The sequence below is a fragment of the Salarias fasciatus genome, chromosome 7 (assembly GCF_902148845.1).
Source record: "Salarias fasciatus chromosome 7, fSalaFa1.1, whole genome shotgun sequence".
NCBI classification, from domain to species: Eukaryota; Metazoa; Chordata; class Actinopteri; order Blenniiformes; family Blenniidae; genus Salarias; species Salarias fasciatus.
The window spans coordinates 9784954-9799630 of record NC_043751.1 but is presented as its reverse complement, the minus strand read 5'-3'; the positions used below and the strand labels follow the sequence as shown (position 1 = coordinate 9799630).

The 14677-nt window shown below is 46.4% G+C and overlaps 1 protein-coding gene across 1 annotated transcript; it reads left to right on the top strand.

Annotated features, from left to right (window-relative positions):
• The first annotated feature begins 3770 nt into the window (after positions 1-3770).
• dhtkd1 (dehydrogenase E1 and transketolase domain containing 1) lies at positions 3771-10858 on the top strand. The gene is made up of 17 exons (XM_030096502.1): positions 3771-3942; positions 4075-4227; positions 5258-5469; positions 5556-5750; positions 5895-6164; positions 6630-6801; positions 6891-7089; positions 7178-7490; positions 7561-7645; positions 7713-7852; positions 7974-8124; positions 8211-8317; positions 8579-8743; positions 8849-8931; positions 9055-9221; positions 10530-10615; positions 10706-10858. The coding sequence occupies exons 1-17, from the start codon at positions 3771-3773 to the stop codon at positions 10805-10807; spliced, it is 2772 nt and encodes a 923-aa protein (XP_029952362.1). The 3' UTR covers positions 10808-10858.
• Positions 10859-14677: the final 3819 nt, after the last annotated feature.

The window sequence follows — 14677 nt, the reverse complement described above, 5'->3', positions numbered from 1 at the left end:
TTTTTTTTTTTTTTTTTTTTTTTTTTTTTTTTTTTTTCTTCCGTGGATCTCGACATGTTTCCTGACTTGGTTGATTAGTTTGCGTTTCGGGGGCGGGGTGGGGTTGGGATCCTCTAAGTCGTGGTAAGTTTCATGTTAGTACTTGTGCTGTCCATATAGTTTAATGGTCATCAGGATTACTACAACTTGTGTGGATAATTGTCTTAGTTGAGAAGTTAAACTTGTTTAGTTGGAGCCTTGCTTTCTACCTGTGTAGAGGTTTCTGTTTTTTCCCATAGCGGAGTGTGTAGCCGAAAGACTCTGTTCTTTATTTTGGTCAATGTTTGTTTATGTGTGGTGTGTTTCTTTGCCTCTGTCTCCAAATTAAACCATTTCCCCTAATATGGACTGTGCGTCTCCGTGTCGTGTTTGTCCAGTGTTGTAAAGACATTTTACAAACCGCCACCCCCTCCCCCTGTGTGTCGTGTCTCGCTAACTCGTTTCTCTTTGTTGTGCTTTTCTGCTTATTTCTTAATGTGTGTGTGTGTGTGGGGTGGGGGAAACAAAGTATATTCGAGCTGAGGGGCGGCTTTAACGAGAGTTTGACTTTTGAATGACTATAATTAAGCTTTAAATACACATTTGTGTCCAAACGCACATTTTCACTGACACTGAAGTCACACTTGTGCGTGGAAAAGGAATCGAGTAGCGAAGATGAATTTGAGTCGTGGGCTCGTCACAGGTTTACTCATCGTCTTCAGCGGGGAGTAACCGACGAATCAAGCCACATTGTTTGAAAGTACAGAGTGAAATACAGGTGTGTTATTAAGGAGCCAAAGTAAATAACGAAGTGTTCCAGGTACACGTATGACTCACCTCCGCAAGAAAGATCATCACAAAGAAGAAATGGGAGAAACAGACTAACTTTTTAATGTTCAAGAAGAAATATCGAACTTGTGATTGAACAATTTTCAGGCTAATTCCAAGAAAAAGGGATCAAAATAAACAGATTATACAGTAAAATCTAGAAGTTTGAAGTGAAAGTTTAAAGTCCATTGCCTCATTTCAGATCTTTCTTTTGAAGTTGCTGCCAACAGTTGTTTAGACCCAAGATGTGTTTGGATCCTTCCTCATTGGTCTGGTCACAACATTTGAAACACAAATGCAGAACAGGCAGGTGCAACACTCTCAGAACGTATTGAGTATTTGGTTGAGCCGTTACTTGACCACGTTAGATGGTAGAGTTGTTAACTAACGACGCAGTGTCATGTTTTTTCATATTAACTGAAATTAGAGTGAAAAACAAAATGAATTGGAAAAAGACATTCAAACTGTATCGGGGACTAAATTTAACCTCGGTGCACTAAATAGAATTAATGAAGTTCCTCAATATGTTATCAAACAAATTAACTTAATTTTGTGAGTAATTCTGTTGAATATAAAGCTGGAAACCTCTGTAGTGTTTGTTAGTTAAATGTTTCCTGGTAAATCTCATTCTCTGGATGATTCATGAACTGTTTCACACACCGAGCTCTGCTTTACTACACGAATGAACTTTGACTCCAGTAAGAAAATCAATAATTCACCTCGCATAAAAACACTGACTTCAAGCTCCAGACCTCAGGGGCGTCGGTCTCCATGCCGATTTAAGTCTGCAGAACATGGAAAGTAAAAGAAAACAGCACATTTTTGTGGTTCTTCGTAACTTGTTGAGTTAAGTAACTGTTTCACGAGTCCGTTGTCACAACATGATGCACAATTTAATGTGTCACGTGAAGGAGAGGAGACCAAGAGCCTCGCCCTTCGACCGAGTCCCAGCATGCCACGAGAATACCCGAGAGGATCAGCTGAGAGGCTGAACGGTTGATGTTGCAGGGGTTGGTGTGGAAAGGTAAGTCCAGAGAAGAAGTGGCATTGGAACATGTGCTTTTGAGTGTTGCCGTCATTAAAAGCCGTATTGGTATAATGCAACCGTCTGTGTCAAGAGTTATTTCTGCAGGTAATAATTATTTTCAACCCATCAAAGGAAGAAAAAACTGAGTTATGGCAGGATCGTGGTGTGTTTTGAGTGTAGGAAAAGTCATCTTTCATCTGAGTGTAAAAAACATAACCATGTTTATTTAAGTAAGGATTTGATGAAGGATTATATGTACTTTCATTACTGGTAAGATTGTGCCCACTTAAGCATCTGGAGATGTTTCATTTCAAATAAGCACATTTTCATTCTGATATTCTTGACAGATCTGAAACATTTTTGGATGAATGACAGAAAATGTAAAAAAAAAAATTTCAATGTTTTCCTGACAATGTTAATCTTTCTTTGAGCACATGGACAGAACTTGATACACTGATGGTGAACAGTAACCAAAATGCCACGCACAAATAAACATGGAGAGGAAGTTAGCTGATCCTAGCTGATCATGTGTGAAGGCAGGCGGCGTCCTGTACTGGTCAAGAGTTCAAGCACATCTCAAACACATGCTTTTGGACTGTAGGAGGAAACCGAAGTACCAAGAAAAACCCAGGTAGGCAGGAGGGCTGACCAATCCACCACTGTGACAACAGCATGCATAAGAAGAGACAAAGAAGAAATAAATGCACAAAATGAGGAAAAAGTGATCACAAAACTGAGTATCATGCGTATTATTTCAACACAAAATATGAAACAAAACGGAAAATAAGGACAAACTGTCAATACTGGAGCAGAAAATCACATTGCATGTCAGATATAATGATGACTAATGCAAAATGTTTTATATTTCTGCATAGTATATGCACTTTATGTCTGATTCAGGATGGGAATGTTCTGTGTTAAAATGCACAGCAGGATTCTGTCTCATAATGACTCCATGTATCACAGGGATGGACATCATCCATCACATAACAACACCTATCCAAAACAACAATAAAGAAAAAGCTTCACTGGATTCCAGTTCAAGGAAACGCCAATATTGTTTTTGCTTCTCATATTGAAGGCCTATAATGACTTCACTCATCCATAACTAACTGACCTCCTTTAGATCTCCATCCTATCTCAGCATCAGTCTTCGTGGTGACCAGAGCCTCAGTGACTCAGCAACAAACATTCAACCCTGTCTGACCTTGTCAACTGTTGTGACTGTCTTCACAGTCACAACCGTTTTAAAATATTTCTTTCTGTGAAGTGATGTTCAGTGTCATCAAATATGCCTTTAGATAAAAGATTTTTTATTGTTATTATTATTAGTAGTAGTTGTAGTAGTAGTAGGACCATGAGCACCATTATTAAAAATAAATTTAATGTTTAAAAAGATTTGAAGGCTAATGTGTCATGTCTCAGAGGATCTTTTTAGAAAACGATAACTCCTAAAACGTCACATGAATCTTAAGAACCAATACTTCTAAATCCCCCTGACATGTCTCTTGACTTTTCTGACTGGATCTGGAAACGTGAACGCACCACGTGTGTTTTAAAAGCCACTTGTTGCTTCACGTCACTGCGTCTCCGTCGGAAATTTGAGACTTTACAACATATTCATTTTCTCACAAAATAAAATATAACTATACTGAAAAAATACCATGAAACATAGCATATTAAAAGAAATGTTTTTATTCCTAGAAGGGTTTGTTTGAAACTTGTGCGGTGAAAGGTGTGAATGGAAAGGAGCCAATCGGCGGCCGGAGCGGCGCCTCCTCCCCCGCAAAGTGAGCCGGGTCTGCCTCCAGTATGGCCGCCGTGCTGTAGCTGTCCGCTCGGTCCGCGGCTCTCACATGTCAGAGACTCAAAGCCCTGAACTCTTGTAGCTGGAAACATGTCGGCCGTGCTGTTTGTGAGAGGCTCGCTGGGCAGACTTCCGCCCGCCGTGGCTCGGCAGGTCCTCGGCTGCAGCTACCACACCGAGAGGGGAGTTTACGGGTACCGACCCAGGAGTGCCGACCGGGACCAGACGGAGCAGAGCGAGCGGATCCGGGCTCTGAACCAAGGTCAGCAAGGGGTTAACCCGCCGAGCTGACCGCTCACACTCTGGAGGGACATGACTGCTTGTTTCCTGTCATCCCTGTAGATCCAGGCTGGTGTTTTATTTAACTTCATGCTTTGTTGTGTTCTGCGCGCAGATCACGGGCTGGCCCGTCTGGTGGAGGCGTACAGAGCACATGGACACAAAGCTGCTAAAATTAACCCCCTGCTGCCCCAGACGCCGGTAGTGGACTCAGTCCCAGAGATCACCAGCCTGGACGGCTCAATAACGGGACAGCTCAACACTGCAGGTGAGGACCAGGTCCGGGTGGAGCGCAGAGGGCCACAGCATTAAAACACACTCCACAAGGTACTCCAAGTGGATGTTTGTGCTTCAGGGGGCCAGTTTGTTTTCTTTGGTTTGTCCTCAGAAAGTGGTGTCAAGCTGCACAAAAAAAAACAAAAACAAAAAAAAAACAAAATGCCCCCTGGCCAGTGTTTTGGTGTTGAAACAGCAGACACTCTGAAAACGATGTAGTTGGCAGGTTGGGCCACTAGTGGGAGCTGTTGTTTGTTTTTGTAATAAAACCACAGCGAAAAGAAAAACACGCTGTAAATATTAAAAATGGCGGATAACTGGACATTCTTACGGACAGAGGCCAAGTTGGACTGCTATTAGACTTCTAAGTCTAAAGCTTGTAAGTCCACGGAGAATATACTGTACACTGGAAGTAACTCTGGAGGCCGCCATATTTGTTGTTGTCCTCATGCACGTGCAGTAAAGCTATTTCCTCCGTCTGTGTTGTGCCTGCGAACTGCTAATTAGCATTGAGCGTTTACGAAAATTTCATTTATCATTGGCTCCAAGAGTCTCCATAATACCGTAAATTTAAGCTTCAGATTTACTTTGTTAAGATATATATGTGTGTGTGTGTGTGTGTGTGTATATATATATATATATATATATATATATATATGTAAGAAAATGTCTTTATTTCAACATGAAGTCATTTTTAATTAAACCCTCTGGTTAAGAATAAGTGAGGGAAGAAGAACTTGTTTCTATTACCCAAGGCTCTATTTGCGCAACATTTTCAACTGAAACCATTAAACTTTAATTGTGTTGTTTGTTCAACAACACTCCCTGAAAACGCACTTTGCGAAAACTGCTTCCAGGGCGCAGTGTTTTGAAAACAGACCGTACCTGGTGGTTAGAAGCACAAAAATCAAGGAACATCAGTCTTTTGTATTTCCTTTCTGCACTAGCCTCACATATACTGTATGGTAGGTGTTTCTTAATTGACTCTGTGTGTGTGTGTGTGTGTGTGTGTGTGTGTGTAGGTCTTCGGCACTTCGGGAAGGCCCAGGCCTCGGTGGAGGAGGTTCAGGCCTACCTGGAGGAGGTCTACTGCGGCAGCCTCTCGGTGGAGACCGCTCAGCTCAGCAGCCTGGAGGAGCAGCACTGGTTCGCCGACCGATTTGAGGAGCTGAAGAAGAAGAACTTCTCTCCTGATGAGAAGAAGAAGCTCGCCAAGATCATGCTGGAGTCGCAGGTGAGTTCATTGAGAATGAGAGGAAAAGACGGTCAAGTTTCAGGTGTGGCGTTTCTCTGGAAGCTAAAACGTTCTCTTGCTTGTAGGAGTTTGACCACTTCCTGGCGACTAAGTTTGCCACTGTGAAGCGCTACGGAGGAGAAGGGGCCGAGAGCATGATGGGTTTTTTCAACGAGCTCTTCCACCAGCTGGCCCACAGCGGCGTCACGGACGTGGTCATCGGCATGCCTCACAGAGGTCGGCTCAACCTGCTGACAGGCCTGCTGAAGTTCCCACCCGAGGTCAGACGGCCGCCTCGAATGAGACGTGTTTATTGTCAAATCGCAGTCGGGAAGTAAACACAAGGTTCCGGCCCGCCGCCGACGGGTCGACAGGGCTGAGATGGCGTCGAAACATCGCCGATCCTCCGCTGTGTTTCCTTCCAGCTGATGTTCCGTAAGATGCGTGGCCTCAGCGAGTTTCCCGACACCTCGCCGTCCATCGGCGACGTCCTGTCTCACCTCACCTCCTCGGTGGAGCTGGACTTCGGCGCAAAGCGTCCTCTTCACGTCACCATGCTGCCCAACCCGTCTCACCTGGAGGCCATCAACCCCGTGGCTCAGGGCAAAGCCCGGGCCAGGCAGCAGCTCCGGAAGGAAGGAGACTACTCCAGTGAAGACGGCGCCCAGCCCGGGGACCAAGTCGTCTGTCTGCAGGTCAGAGCTTTTTCTTTTTTAAGTGTTAAATGCATGATGTTGCTTTTGTCAGCATTTTCTATGTCAAAACGTGTGTGTAAAGCTCGGAGCCGAGTTCACCATGCCACCGTATGCTCACAACTAGAAGCTGAACGTACGAACTCAGTCTTCATCTTTCTTCTCTGCTCTTTGCTCACAGCAGGGTGTGTCAGTCAGCAGAATGAAAACTGAAAGTTAAAATGACCCGAAGCTGAAAAACAGTTGAACCAATATCGAATCTGCTCAACTGCACTCGATCATCTGTCTCGGAAAAGGTTTAGACAGCCTGAACGGATGAGATGGCAGCTTTAATCGTCACGTGGAAATCGTAACTTTCGAGCGGCTGCTGCTGTTAAAGTCTAAAGTTCATCATTCGGAGGGTTTTATGACGCGAGATCATCAGAATTTGATTCACACAGACTCTAATGCTTGGTTACTGTTTTCCAGATTCACGGTGACGGCTCCTTCACCGGCCAGGGGATCGTTCCAGAAACCCTGACCCTCTCAAACCTTCCTCACTTCAGAGTCGGAGGGAGCATCCACCTGATCGTGAACAACCAAGTGGGCTACACCACTCCGTCGGAGAGGGGCCGGTCCTCCCTGTACTGCAGCGACGTCGGTCAGTTCAGCGGCGTTAGTTCAGTTGGTGTCTCTGCTGAAACCAGAAGTCACTGCCTGCTCTGACCCCTCCGACGCTGGCCTCCCCAGGGAAGATGGTGAACTGCGCGGTGATCCACGTGAACGGCGACGACGCGGAGGAGGTGCTGCGAGCCACGCGGCTGGCCGTGGATTACCAGCGGCGCTTCAGGAAGGACGTCATCCTGGACCTGATCTGCTACCGGCAGTGGGGCCACAACGAGCTGGACGAGCCCTTCTTCACCAACCCGGCCATGTACAGGATCATCCGGTCAGCCAGACGCCGTCCACACCTGCGGCAGGGATCAGTCTGTGTTTTTAGGATCGATCAGTCACATCTAAACCTTTTCCTCTCTCAGATCCCGTAAGAGCGTCCCGGACTCGTACTCGGAGCAGCTCATAGCCGAGGGTCTGATGACGGAGGGCGAGCGAGACGAGATCAAGTCCGGATACTACGCCATGCTCAACGACAAGCTGTCCAACATGACGCTGTACAGCCCCCCGCCCACCAACCTGCAGGGCCGCTGGGGCGACCTGGTGGAGCCGCAGCCCAGGGTCACCAGGTGGGACACCGGGGTCCCCGTCCCTCTGCTGCAGTTCGTCGGAGCCAAATCCGTGGACATCCCCGAGCAGATCCAGCTGCACAGCCACCTGGGAAAGACCCACGTGCAGGTAGAGCTGCTCGGCTCGGCTCGACTCCGCTGTTGAATCTTAAGTCTTATTTTGTCGTGTGTGAAATCAGGCTCGGCTCAGCAAGCTGGAAGATGGAACGAAGCTGGACTGGTCGACGGCAGAAGCTCTGGCGTTCGGCTCTCTGCTCAGCCAAGGTCGGTAGCTGGAAGAATATCTTCATCTGAACTGCGATTGGACAACATTTCAACTCCGCTTCAACAGGCTTCAGCATCCGAATCAGCGGGCAAGATGTCGGCAGAGGCACGTTCAGTCAGCGGCACGCCATGGTGGTGTGTCAAGACACCAGCGAGATGCACATCCCCCTGAACCACATCAGCCCGGAGCAGACGGGCTTCCTGGAGGTGAGGAGCTCAGGAAGCAGACAGGAACGCTGAAAGATCGATCAACACATGGTCTTCTCTCGTCAATTTCTGATTCGTGAGTCTTTTTTCCTAATGTGTTGTGTTGTGGTTGTGTGTTCAGGTGTGTAACAGCCCGCTGTCCGAGGAGGCCGTGCTGGGGTTCGAGTACGGCATGAGCATCGCGCAGCCCAAACTGCTCCCGGTGTGGGAGGCTCAGTTCGGAGATTTCTTCAACGGAGCGCAGATCATCTTCGACACCTTCCTCTCTGGAGGTCTTCCTCTCTCTGCTCTGCTGATGCCGCTCCTCACGCTGCGTGTGTGTTTTGTGTGTCTGACGCGAGGTCGTTTGTGTGTTCAGGTGAGGCCAAGTGGCTGCTGCAGTGCGGCTTGGTCATCCTGCTGCCTCACGGCTACGACGGCGCCGGACCGGAACACTCGTCCTGCCGCATGGAGCGCTTCCTCCAGGTGTGTCAGCGTCACGCCGAAATGCAGCGTAGGTTAGAGTCAATATAAATCAGAGCAAGGGAAACCCTGACACACACAGATCATCAGGTAAAACTAGATTTCAGGTTGGAATCATTCATGTCGACCCTGAGTGGTGATTTTGTGCCACAAACATGGAAGCTTCAGAGTTTGTGGCGTTTCCAAACCGTGTGTGGGGTTAGTGGTCGTTACACATTGCCAGGGCTGTAAATGATTGCCGAGTGACCCCGGTCTGCCGGTCAGATGTGCGACAGTAAGGAGGAGGGGGTGGACGGCGACACGGTGAACATGGCGGTGGTCAATCCCACCACGCCGGCGCAGTACTTCCACCTGCTGCGGCGGCAGATGATCCGGAACTTCCGCAAGCCGCTCATCGTGGTCGGACCCAAGACGCTGCTGAGATTCTCCGTCAGTACAGCCCGCCGTCACACTTCTGGCTTCCATCCTTTTTTCTTTTTTGTTTTCCAGAAGTTTCCGTCATTTAAAAGCTAACCGTCATGTCTCGTTCCTCAGGGAGCCGTGTCCAGTCTGGCTGAACTGGCTCCAGGAACCTCGTTCAGACCCGTGCTGGGTGATGAATCCGTCTCAGGAGAAAGGTGTGAAGGAGCAAGGTTAATGAAAACCTTTCAGAGGTTTTCATTAACTGTGAAAGATAATTTTCTCATCCACTTTGTTGGATGAAACCCAAACAGCACTGTGTGTTGTGTCTGTTCCTCCAGTGTCCAGAAGGTGGTGCTGTGCTCTGGGAAGCATTACTACGCTCTGCTGAAGCAGAGGGAGGCGGCGGCGGCCACCCAGAGCGCCGCGCTCATCCGGGTGGAGGAGCTGTGTCCGTTCCCTCTGGAGGCTCTGCAGCAGGAGCTGGGGAAATACCCCAATGCCCAGGGTAACACACACACACACACACACACACACACACACACACACACACACACACACACACCATCATCCTGGTGGTTTGATGGTGTGAAAGATAACTTCTTCCTCACAGCGTTTAAAAACCAGCACAGCTTTTAAAAGAGGGAAAGTTTTAGTTCCAGATTGTCCTATTATATAGAAAAGTTTGCTGATTAGTTCATTTTCAGCTGAATCCATTGTAATGTCTGTGAAAAATACAAGCATGAAAAGTCAATAAATCATCTGTTTGAAGGTAAAAATGACCACATTTTGAAAAATAACTGGATGTGAGTGATGATGGCAGAAGTTAAAACCAGACATTAAAGTAGTGGACATTTGTTGTGGGTTTTAATGAGCTGCAGAGGAACTGAACTCTGCATGTTTTAGTTTTTAATCCTCTTAACGTTGCTTTTTTCTGAGACCAAATGGCCATAAACACTCCGCTCAGTCGAGGTCAGACAGATTTCCCAGGTCGTCCTGACTGAGTTTACTCTTGATTCACTCTGTTTTCAAGGTGACGAACGCCTCGGAGCTTTCACAGGAAGTGGTGAGCTTTGAAGGGAACAGAAACTTATTTTACCAACTGTGAAAAGTAGAAACAGGCCTTTGTGCAGGTTTTTTTTCCCCCTTTGCAAACACAGATTCAGAAGGATCCTGTCACTCTATTATCCGAGCTTCAGTCTTTTGAGTGTCAGGCAGAGAAAGTGTTATAAAAGCGTGTGTAGAGGTTGAGTCACGTCGCGCTGAACGCCGTTCAAGCCTTCAGAGGAAGACTGACGGCTGCTGCGTGTAATTAAACCCTCGAGAAAACATTTGACGGCTGGTGAAGGAACAAGAATTTCGGTTTTCACCGTCGCTCTCACAGGTTTCTCCGGCTTTATCAGTGCATTGTTGTTGAGTTGTCGTTGTTGTACTGTGTACTTATGAAGTTTCAAATGTATATTTAGGTTCCATATTTTGCAAGCAATAGTTAGTATTTATATTGTATAAAACTTTTGTGGTACTCGGTAGAATGTAAGTAATCTTTCAAAGAGATCAAGGGTATAATTTGTCAATTAAAGAGACTGTAGTCGCTGTAATGCTCTTCACTGTGTTTCATCATGTTTAAATGGCGCTTAAGGTTTTGACACACTTTAAAATATTGAAATATCTTTAAAAACATTACAGATTTTGATGTTTGCAGCAGTTCAAACATGCTTTTTAATCGAGATGTATTAGAAATATTGTAAAATTATTGAATTTCAAAACGTTATGTTGTTACCTTGACATCGTCGATTGTCATGTTTTAACCCCACAGAGTTCATCTGGAGTCAGGAGGAGCCTCAGAACATGGGCCCCTGGTCTTTTGTGGCCCCCAGGTTTGAGAAGCAGCTGGCCTGCAAGGTGAGTGCGGTTTGACTCCCGTTCCAGACGGCGGGAAAGTTTCCTCCTCCGTTACGTTAACGGACGTGAGCGTCTCCTCTGTGCCCGCAGCTCCGGTTAGTGAGCCGACCCGCGCTGCCCGCCCCCGCCGTCGGCATCGGGACCCTCCACCACCAGCAGCAGGAGGCCATCCTCAACGCCACCTTCTCCTAACGGGAGCGGCCCCGCGCCCCGGTGTCCTGCACTACACCCCCCACCTGCTGAAGGGACCTTCACACACACACACACACACACACACACACCGATTTACAGCTTCCAAATGATACAAAGTTCACAAAGTCAGTCGTTTATATCTGTTATTCGAAGGAGACGTCTTAACTCCTGGCTGCTTGTTTCTGATTTTTTCTCTCATTCAACACGTTGATTCTGCTGAGGGGAGGGGTCGACAGAATCGAGGCCTTAGCCCCATGTTTACACACACACACACACACACACACACACACACAATTCAGCTTCTATTTCTGATACTGGAGGGGATTCTCTGATTTCTTAAGCAGAGTCGATACAGGTCAAGCGACATTACTGTGAGATGCTTCTTTTTTTGTACCGATGTGGAAATAAAACATGACTGTAAGTTGTTAGATATCTCCTAAAATTAGATTTAAAAAAAAAAAAAATACATGCAGCAATAACAACACTGGGCTGTCATCAGATGATATGGTGAATATTTATTTCATGTGTTAAATTTGGACTCAGATGTACTTGATTGTTGTGTGGTCAGGATTTTAGTATTTGAAATACTTGCTTTAAAGGGCTGATGTACATACGTGAAAACAATATTTTCAAATAAATCTATTTTCATGTTTGTGCAATATGTTTGTCTCGTCCGTACTGATCCTAAACAAGTCAACAGTGAACAGTTTCACTGTCACGTTCGTCCGTCTCCTCAGTCTGGCCTCAGATGTGTGAACGGCAGCGCTCATCTCATAGCTGGTGGAGCGATTTGAAAAGGAATGGCGGACGTCTCCCAGCGGCTCTGGAAGAGATGAGACAATCAGCCGCTCCGAGGCTCCACTGAGATTGCTTTCTGTCTGCGCCAGACCCCGTTTCCAGAACAATAAAAGTGTGTGTGTGCAAAATAAACACTGACATCCAGAGTGCTATGAACATGCTCTCTCAAATATTAGAGACACTTAAAAGTCATTCAGGGTGTTTATTTAAAATAAACAAGTGGATTCGATGCTTTATTCTGTTATTGTTCATGCAGGTTTATTTGTAATATAAATTCTCAGAGTGGAGAGGCACACAATAGACGAGAAATTTCAATATTGGACGTTGAGGTTGATGGATGAAGTTAAAAAAAAATGCTCTGGAGCATAGCTGGAGGGCTGTGTTACAAAAAAAATGCTGGTCCATCGACAGTCGATGCCAGAGAAACTACTTGTGGCCGTTTTTAGTGCGGCTTTGATGTGGAGTGAAAATGATCAGACGGAAATGAGTCACAGCGATGCTCCGTTTGTGATGAAGAGGAGGTGGTCAGGCAGCAGCTGCACTGGACTTCATCTGTAATGGGCCACATTCAGACGGCATTCTCTCTGCTTTCCCATAGTTTTATGCTCAATTTTCACTGCATGTGTTTAAACATTATTTTCAGTGCTCGGGAGTGAGCTGTTCCTTTGTCCCAACGCAGAAAAACACGAGCATTTGTTTTATTGTCGGTTTATTTTTCAGATTTCACAGCAATGAATTAACAGCAATATCCTTTTTTTCTTAATCTAGAGAATTTAGAGGTAATCACCTCTCAATACATTTTGGTTTACTTTCGTTGGTTTTCTAAAACATATTTATTAGATTTCGGTCTCTGTGCTTGTGAAGTAGCTTTGATCGCCATCCGTGAAGGATGTATTTTATTCCCACTGTAGTAAAGAGAGAGAGCGAGGGATATATAGACCAGAGGGAGTGTTGTGTGTCCCGTTCCACCCATGAAATAACTCTATTAACTTCCTCTACAAAACGCTGTTGGAGTTGGTTTGTGTTGAAATCTCCCCTGCTAAGGGCTTAAAAATGTCCCAACTTTCAAAAAGTTCCCGTGTTCGGCTGGCTCCTCGTCGTCGATCTGTGCTGTTCACACCGTTTGAAGCTGCTCTGGAGTTTGTAGTTTGTTGCGAGCGTTTCGATAAAGCTGCTCTGCCAGAGAAGTGAAACAAGAAGCATCACTTCAAACAAAACAAAGCAGCAGAGTGTGAACACACCCCAGGAGTCTGAGCTTTCTTTTCTTTCCTTTTTTTTTTCAGTGACATTGAATTCAATAACTTATTAGTGACAAATTAAGCAGTAATCTCACGGCAATAAGTTGAAAAAAATAATAATGAAGCTGAGCACAGTGAAGCTGAGAATTCCCATGGGCAGGAGAAGAAAAATTCCTCAAAACAGGAAGAAACCTCCAGCAGACGTAGCGAGGCAGCGACCTTCTGACCTCCACCATACATGGAAAAGTCCCTTTTTTGGGGGGTTGGGGGACAAGATGCTAAGAAAAGCTTCTTCTTTGGTGAGCGGTCAGAAAACGGGCCTCCTAAATCCTGCTGCATTAAATAATTCTCCTCATATATCTTCTAAAATCAACATGAATTACTCCGGTTACACCACAATGCTGGAATGTTTGTATTGCTGATTATGATGTGAATAACACGGAATATTATCCTGCGTTGTCCTGAAGCCTCTTGCAGGCCCACGGGCCTTATGTTTGCTGGTCAGCAGGTTTGGTCTGAGGCTCCCTCCTCTGCACTGTCCAGGAGTTATAAATAGACCTCCTGTTAACACAGATTTAAGGTAAAGGCTTTGAGCTGTGACCTGAGAGGATCTATAGACACGAAGCCGCAGTCGGCTGCACTCTCACAGGTGTTTAATGCCTCCAGCTGTAGAAATAAAGAAAAACCCAGTCTTAAATACACCTTTTTGTTTTCAACTTGACCTTTGCAAGCTACTGGCAATAAACTGCTTCGTCTTTTCCAAGGCTGGCTGGCAATTTACCAAATACTTCATTCACAATGTCTGAGAATAAAACCACTTGAGAGAGAGGGAGACGTACAATTTTCAAACTTAAAAGCACTTTATTGAATGTGGCTGAATTAAAAACACATGAAGGAGTTTCCCACCTGCAGCGCTCAGGGTGCCGCATGTCAGTCAGCAAGGCAGCAGTGGAGGTGCAGGTTAGGAAATGTATACGCGCCGCGGGACGGACCTGCAGGACGGGCTCTGTCCACAGTCCGCTGGAAGCCATACCTACCCGGTGTCACTCCATCCCCAGCTCCATTAATTTATGTGAGAACACTTTGTCTTTTCTCTGTAATCTGATAGCAAGGGAAGGTGAACTGCTTCTGGAGGCGGCCGCCTGGCATGTTCATCAAGTTAATGCTGTAAAAAAATAAAATAATAAATAATAATAAAATAATTTAAATAAAATTTATATAATTAATAAATGTATTTAAACAAATATTAAATATATAGAAATAAATATTAAATATGATATTGTTATCATGGGGGGTCCAGCCACCTGCTGCCCCTGCTGGAGTCTCATCGCACTGCTCTCTGCTCCGCCCCTGTCAATGAAACTCGGCGTGCGTCAAAATGAAAGCATGAATTAGTGGAAACAGCCAGGCGCTGAATGAACACATGAGCCCCGCACAGCCCCGCAGAGCCCGCAGAGCCCCGCATATCCGGGGTCCGGGGGGTTTTTGGTGCATTGCGAACACTTGCCTCCTCTCCTGCGGGGGAAACCTTCTCCCGCTCCCCGCTCCGCGGTCACGAGCTGCGGGGCGGCTCGGAGGACACCGCCCGCCCGGTGCCATCCTCCATCCCGGAGGAGAGCCCGACCTCAGCTCCCCGCGACTCCACCCGACAGTCCCCGAGGAGGAGGAGGAGGAGGAGGAGGAGGGGGAGGGGGAGGAGGAGGAGGAGGGAGAGCCTGTGTTTCCCCGCCACGCAGTGATCTAAACAGCGGGGAAGCTCAGACTCAGGATCCGCTACGTCAAACAGATTAGTCAAATAACCTCTCGGGGTCGGACATACCTCCTCCTCTTCCTC